The 7973-nt window shown below is 47.0% G+C and overlaps 1 protein-coding gene across 1 annotated transcript; it reads left to right on the plus strand.

Moving 5' to 3' along the window:
* Positions 1–5194: 5194 nt before the first annotated feature.
* GPR6 (G protein-coupled receptor 6) lies at positions 5195–6296 on the plus strand. The gene has a single exon (XM_049653179.1). The coding sequence runs from the start codon at positions 5207–5209 to the stop codon at positions 6293–6295; it is 1089 nt and encodes a 362-aa protein (XP_049509136.1). The 5' UTR covers positions 5195–5206; the 3' UTR covers position 6296.
* Positions 6297–7973: the final 1677 nt, after the last annotated feature.

The following is a 7973-nucleotide window of genomic DNA, read 5'->3' on the forward strand; positions in this document are numbered from 1 at the left end:
TACTAATATAATCTAACTGAATCTAAATTGTAACATTATACATAGCCCCATGAAACTCCATGAAAGTTATTTTTGCTCTTTATGAAAAAGGACATATGTCTTTAAATGCTACTATTTTTCCTCATTTGTTTCTCATGCAAAAAAAAAAAAATGTTGTCCACCACTGAATTAAATAAAAAAATTTCAACTGCCCTGCACAATGTTCTGCATCTTATGGGCATGTAATCATAATAATAGTGGTATGCTCCTTTTCTAAATTTGGTGGGAACATCAGGTTATGCTGACCTTCCAGAATAACAGCCCTTTGGAGTAAAGACCAGTCACCTGGCATAAAACAGGAATATCCCTAATGTGTTTGCAGTAGATAGGTACCTTGAACATTATGACACGCCTCCAATGCCTGGGGTGAGAAGTAACCCTAGGGGCAGGTGAAAGCAGAGAATATGGAGATATTTTGAATATCATTCATCCGCCTCAGGATGTATCCCAAAAAGATTACACTCCATCCAATATCCTGGATCTGGACAAACAATGTAGGCTATTCAATGGCCCTTTGTGATTGCTGCCTCTTTCAGCAACAATCTTCCTTAATAACAGCTTCATACATCTCACTAAACACCTGATCTCTTCCAAAGCTATCAGAATAAGTGTTTGTGTATCACCAAATAGACAAATTTCCCAGTAGAAAACTATACGACTTGTCTCTAAGAACCATGTAGAGGGAGTGTGTGTGTGTGTGTGTGTGTGTGTGTCTATAGGGGCGTCTGGCAGATGCCCAGAGAGATAGGCCAGAATTGCTAGCGTGGGTCTTTCCAACCTAGTTTTATAAGGTTTAGACAGCTTGTCTGACTGTAGGTCTAATTTTGTAAAACAGAATTGATTTGCAAAAATCTGGGCCAGGAGAGGGCACACCTGGGAAATGGCTGTGAACTAAGAACAAGGAAGGGGGCAGATGCTGAGGTATACTGAAAGTTACAGAAAAATGGAGGGTCCAGAACAAGCAGAGCTTAGACCCTGATGGGAGCCATTGAGCTCATCAGAGCCAAATGGGAACCAAGTGTCAGCATTGATCTTGGGCCATAAAAGAGGTTCGTGTGGAAAATCAAAGGTTTGCAGAGAAGATCTGGTTAGTGCCTTAAATCTGAAATTAAACTAAGTGACTGGATTGTTGCTATAATTCCTTTGTTGCAATTATTCCAAACTCCAGTTCACTCTTTCAGGAGTTCTCCTGCATGCTAAACTGATAAGAAAGGAGATTGAATGATCACTTATGTGAGTGTTCTCAACCCTGGTTCTATTAGAGACTATAGAAAACCTGATGCCGAGCCCTCGCTCCAGGCCAAATGAATCAGAATCTTTGAGTGAGGGATCCAGGAGTTTTTTTTTTTTAAGTTTTTAAACTTAAAAAAAAAAGTTTTTAAAAGCTTTCTAGGTAATTCTAATGCACAGCCAGTGTTGGGAATCATTGACTTAGGCTAAAATGGGCAAGAGATACCCAGGGAAGCCAGAGAAAGAGTTGTGATTGAGAGGTCGTAATTTCTGGGCATAACCTCTGACAAGGAAAGCATTCTCATGTTCATGCTTGGATAGTACTAGAATAGAAAGGCACCAGAGGATATGATGGGCATGTCACAGGGTTGGCAAAGATGAGTTCAACCTGTGATTACAAGCCAGAAAACAAAATTTTGCATGCCCCAAAACATAACCCAAACCAGACAAGCTGGTAGATGAATAGTATATTTCATGAAGTATCAAGGATTTCAGAATAGAAACTCACTCTAAGTAGCTCAAGATTAGGAAGGTTTGTAGTAGAGACACAAATGTCAATTTCAAGACATCTAGGGATCCAGACTCCCAGAGTCAGGAACTAGACAATGACTAAAGTAATCCCCTCCATCTCTCAGTCATTTGATCTTCATTTCTGTTCCTTTCTACACATCTGCTTTATTCTTTCATTGCACCTGGATTCCTCCAATTACTCATATCACACAAGGCTCAACATGAGTGCTCCAGCTCTAATCTGTTATGATCTCTTAGGTCCAGAGCCCAACACTGACTGACGATTGTCACAAAGTATCTTGGTTCAAATTTTCAAGAAGAGGAATCTGGCCACTGGTCCAGCAAAGGATGGCTGGTCTTATCTCACCTTGGGTCAGGTGTCAATCTCCTTCCATAAACTAGGCTGAGAGTGGAAAATGTCATCTTGTTCATAGGCTGAACACACTACTGGAAGGGCAGATACTTGCGAGGATCTGTTGGCAGAGTATATAATGAAGTACATGTAATACTCATTCATTACCAATGAACCACACACTTTTCTTCGTTCCCATCTTCTGCTTCCCAGGAGATGGACAGGCATGAGGGAGATAAGGAGGAGCCTGAAAGAACATGTTCTGTCTACTTTCAATGTTCAGCCTAGCATATGAGAGAAATAAACACAGACTGGCATGGCCAAAAAATAGCCTATGAACCCTCAACCAGCATTTATGTACATAATTCTACATGGGCTATCTTCCTCCTGAAACCACCAGAAAGTCCACTCTTGGCAATGATGAGCGCCTGAGGGTGTCCAAAACACAGGATCTCTGTTCAAGTTCAATCTCACACTTTCTGCTGCATTATGACATTCAGACGTTAAGAATTCCCCTCCTTTATTGGGCCTTTATCTAATTGTTTGGAAAATTTGTAATTAACATGTTATTACATGTGGTTTGGCAGTTCATTTGACAGCTCTGAAATAACATTCTTGGCTTTTACGTGAGAATCTTTTATTGAAACCCAAAATAGCTCTTTTCGGAAACTTAGAACTTCAGACAATTTGGGGATTCGTGGAAACGGTGGCTGGAAAATTTTATAAACTTCCCAAAAGGAGAAAATGTGTATAAACTCATTCTGTGGTCCAACATTGGCTATTCCAGCAAAGAACTGAATGGTCCTATAGCTATCCTTCTTTCCTCTACTTAAGTTCAGCTGCATTAAGGCAGAGTGTCCAGGAGGAATCTGAACTCGGGCACTATGTTTAAAGGAAAAGAGCCAGAGTAAAAATCTACCTCCCACCCCAGCCTATAGACAGTCTGAATTTTGTTTTATTTTGTTTTTTCCTTGTAGAGCCCATGGGGCTAGAGGCAAAGTGAAGCCAGGAAAGGGAAGAAGATACACAGGGAAAAGTAGAGGAAGCACCAATAACAAACGTCTATTTTCACTTTGCCCAAAGCATGTGGTCCCTGAAAAGCATGGCTATGACCTCAGTATAATGCCATCATGCCAAAGTGCAATCGTTTATTTTAGAGCTTTAGAAGGAGTCAATTATTTCAGCTTTTGCCTAAGTACAACTATTGGAGATTCTGGCTGATTGAATAAAAGAAGAAGTCTACTACTTGTATTTTACTGACAAAACAAAACACCTTTAAACTAAAAGGATGATTTATCTGGGCTGAAAATAAAACTCCTGCCTACTGAAGTCTGGTGCAGCTGAATTATCACTATTTTCATCCTGTAATTTGTTTTATAGGGTACTAATTAACAGGGCAAGTCTGTTGCCAGGAAAGTAAATCACATTTTGCTGTTTTCTTCTTTTCTAACAAGACACAGACCTGGTATTTAATTGAAGAGCAAGTTCCAAGGGCACTATCAGCACTGAAACTGGGGAACACTGGGCTGGGAAATCATGGTGAAACCTGCTGTGTAGAGTACAGGAAAGACGGCGGGAGAGAGAGGAAAGAACAGAGGGAGAGAGAATGGAATTGCACAGGTAACTTCAAAAAAAACCCTGTTTTCCCTCAAATGTTCCATCTTTTCTCTGTTTCCCACAACTTTCCATTTCCCCTCTGGCTCTACTCAACTGACACTGTACCACAAACATCTTCTCAAAAAGCTCATCGCCCGCCCCCCCCCCCCCCCCAGTTCATTCATTCCTGTCCCCAACACAGTACTGTATTTTTTTTTAAGGTAGCAACTCTGCCATTAGATCTCCCTGCCCCAACCTCCTCCCTCTCCAGGGCTCATACTTCGACCTGACCCTCTTGGTGGCCTTTGGCCCAAGGTTTTGCAGCCCGGCCTTGCAGCTCACACCTCGCCCCTCTCCTCCCAGCTCACCCTCCCTACCCCCAGACTTCACCCCTCTCTTCCTCTCCTCGTTCCCTCATCCCATTCCTGGAGGTTCTGGACAGAAGGTGGCCGCTCCGTCTTCTCCTCCCTCCTTGAACCTTCGGAGACGTACTTTGGGGGGAGGAGAGACGGAGCTGGGGGGTACTGATGGGCGGTGGAGGGGAATGAGTGCCGGCTCGCACTCGGGAGCCAGGAGCCTGACGTCACCGCTCCCTGCCAGTCAGTCTTCCGCGGGCGCGCTGCTCGTAGCCGCCTTTTCTGCCTCTAACCGTGTCTCTCACTTTCGGCGGCGCCGGCACAGAGACAGGCGCCCCGCGCTCTGCTCCGCGCGGGCCCGGCCGCCCCGCAGGCGTAGAGTCTGTCCGCGCGGGGAGCGCAGCCTGCGCCCCGCCACAGCGCTCATGATCAGCGACTTCCTGAGGCCCTGACTCCCCAGGTGAGCACCCGACACCCGAGAGGAACTTTGAGGGTGTTGAAAAGGGAAGGGGTGAAGGATGGCCAGGGGGCTTCCCTGAAGCAGAAGAAATAGGGCCACGCTTGATTCCACACCCTTCCCCCACACAGACCCCCAGCTTCCCTCCCCCAAACCCCTTTCCCAGGGATCTCTGTGGCCTTCAGGGCCCGCTGGACTCCGCGACCTCTGAAACTTCGCTTTCAGCACCGCGGACAGCGACTCCCGCCACCTAGTTTAGGAAAAAGCCTAACCCTGTCGGCCAGAGCCCAGGGCAGGACTCGCCAGGGCTGATGCCCCTACCTAGCCAGGTGCAAACGGGTGCCTGTTGCAGTTACGGGCACACTTACGGGACTGATCTGTGTGTATGCAAGCGCATGTTCTCTGTGTATATATATATCTGTGCAAAAACTCAGATATCCGTGGAGCAGTCGTGTGCGTTTCACTCACACGCTCACTCCGTACTCAACAGGTATTTATTAATTTTAGGTTCTCAGCCACTGCTTCCTTGCTCTGCTCTGGGGTCCTGGGGTAGGATGAGCAATATGAGCGAGGCACCCGCGCCCGGGGAAAGTTCCCTGGCGGCGTGAACCACACACCTGACGCTCGCTCTCCCTTTTCCACGCAGGGGTGCAGCGTCAGCCAGCGATGAACGCGAGCGCTTCCTCGCTCAACGACTCCCAGGTGGTGGCAGTGACCACCGAGGGAGCGGCGGCGGCGGCCACAGCGGCAGGGGCGCGGGACAGCGGCGAATGGGGGCCCCCTGCAGCGGCGGCGCTGGGGGGCGGCGGCGCGGCTAACGCGTCCCTCGAGCTGTCTTCTCAGCTGCCCGCGGGGCCGCCGGGGCTGCTACTGTCGGCGGTGAATCCTTGGGACGTGCTCCTGTGCGTGTCGGGGACGGTGATCGCAGGCGAAAACGCGCTGGTAGTGGCGCTAATCGCGTCCACCCCGGCGCTGCGCACGCCCATGTTCGTGCTGGTGGGCAGCCTAGCCACCGCCGACCTGCTGGCGGGCTGCGGCTTGATCCTTCACTTCGTGTTCCAGTACGTGGTGCCCTCAGAAACGGTGAGCCTGCTCACCGTGGGCTTCCTCGTGGCCTCCTTCGCTGCCTCGGTCAGCAGCCTGCTGGCCATCACAGTGGACCGCTACCTGTCTCTCTACAACGCACTCACCTACTACTCGCGCCGGACCCTGTTGGGCGTGCACCTGCTGCTCGCTGCCACCTGGACGATGTCCCTAGGCCTCGGGTTGCTGCCGGTGCTCGGCTGGAACTGCCTAGCGGAGCGCTCCACCTGCAGCGTGGTGCGCCCGCTGACGCGCAGCCACGTGGCGCTGCTGTCCGCCGCGTTCTTTGCGGTCTTTGGTATCATGCTGCACCTGTACGTGCGCATCTGCCAGGTGGTCTGGCGCCACGCGCACCAGATCGCGCTGCAGCAGCACTGCCTGGCGCCGCCCCACCTCGCAGCCACCAGAAAGGGCGTGGGTACGCTGGCTGTGGTGCTGGGCACTTTTGGCGCCAGTTGGCTGCCCTTCGCCATCTATTGCGTAGTAGGCAGCCGCGAGGACCCGGCAGTCTACACCTACGCCACCCTGCTGCCCGCCACCTACAACTCCATGATCAATCCTATCATCTATGCCTTCCGCAACCAGGAGATTCAGCGTGCCCTGTGGCTCCTGTTCTGTGGCTGTTTCCAGTCCAAAGTGCCCTTCCGTTCTAGGTCCCCCAGTGAGGTCTGAAGGCTTTCTTTGTCCTCCCACCAACACCACACCCCCAACAAGCCAGCCTTCCGTGAGCTTCTCGGTGCCTGCTGATGAACTGAGACACCAATAGTGTGAATCTGGCTTTGGGAAGAGAAAGAAAGAATAAACATAAATACATCAAACTCACAAAGGACAAAGAGGCTCGTTGGCACTTTACATATACAGTGTATACATGTGTACATATATATACAAATATTTGTATCTTCTGGAGGTGTTCAGGATGTGGAATTTCCTGTTCTGTGAAAAAACTAAGATGTGGTTGTATACTCAAATTGTACATCACATTTGTCAAGTGAAGACATCCCAATACTGCTTAATTATAGCACTTTATTTTTAGCTGCTGAACTGCCAAAACAGTGTTGCCATTTTCAGGGGCAGGGGAAGGAAAGTAAAAGGTGTATTTTTGTTGTATGTGATAGAATATTTTGCTGCACATGCGTCAGTAAATTACAACGTATTTTGTACACAAATAAACACATAATAAAAATGTAATTTTGGGCATGTGACTACCGAATTACTATTTAAGAGCTGAATTATTAGTACATTTACTTAAAAAGTTTATTATGTATCATCTCCCTCCTATGAAATCTTAATGTACAAAATCATGCATTTGCACATTGTTCATAAATTGTCAGAGATACCTAACACAGATTTGCAGTGGGAGGCTGAGAGGGAGTAATATATTCACATAGCAGTATTCATAGGACACTAAAGGGTTATTGGTGTTATCTGCGCAAATTAATCTGCCCCTTGGTTTCTGCGTTTGGAAGACAAACTCCAGAGAATGTCTGAAACCATACCTTCCTCTTACCATATGTGCAATTCTGAAACCCTTTTAGTTGTAGCTTTTCCAAACTGGAAAGAATTTTAAATGTTTAAAATTCATATTGACTGAGTATATTTTTGCTGGCCAGTTCTTGTAGCAAAATGCACAGCCTTATGAAATAAATTCTTCAAAGACAGGATTCCAAGATACATTGTTCATGAGGTAAGTGAAGGTATGCTCAGCAGCCTTATCTTCAAAACACTGGGCATTAAGATTCCCGGGGACCAAACATTCCCATTCCACCAATGGATATGAGTCATAATTAAATGGCCCCCTCCCCTCCTTCTTAAAGGATGATGTGAGGATAAATAAGATAACACGTATGGACATTTTGAGCATCTATGAAGAAATACGCACACAAGCACAAATTGTTACTGGTCTTAGGCCTTAGGAAAATACCACAAACGAATTTTTTCATACAGTCCAGGAGTATTTATTGAGTGCCTACTATTTGCTAGACACAATTCCAGGGCTTGGAATACAGAAGTGAACAAAGTAGACAAAAAGTTTCAGTGCTCATAGTGTTACATTCTCATGGAGGAGATGGCCTACAAGCAAATAAACACACACACACACACACACACACACACACAGATATTTGTTACAAAGAATTGATTCATCAATGCAATTTTGGAGGCTGAGAGGTCCCAAGATGTGTAGTCAGAAAGCTGGAGACACAAGAAAGCTGATGGTATTGTTCCAGTCTGTCTTGAAAGGCCTGAGAACCAGGAGAGCCCATGGGCTCAAGATCCAAGAAAAACTGATGTTTTAATTTGAGACCAAAGGCAAGAAAAGACCAGTGTTCGAGCTCGATACATTGGGCAACAG

This window comes from Panthera uncia, assembly GCF_023721935.1.
Source record: "Panthera uncia isolate 11264 chromosome B2 unlocalized genomic scaffold, Puncia_PCG_1.0 HiC_scaffold_24, whole genome shotgun sequence".
In the NCBI taxonomy this organism is placed as follows: domain Eukaryota; kingdom Metazoa; phylum Chordata; class Mammalia; order Carnivora; family Felidae; genus Panthera; species Panthera uncia.

Bases quoted from the DNA above. Each gene is read 5' to 3' on its own strand.
- GPR6 (XM_049653179.1), top strand. From the start codon at position 5,207: ATGAACGCGAGCGCTTCCTCGCTCAACGACTCCCAGGTGGTGGCAGTG.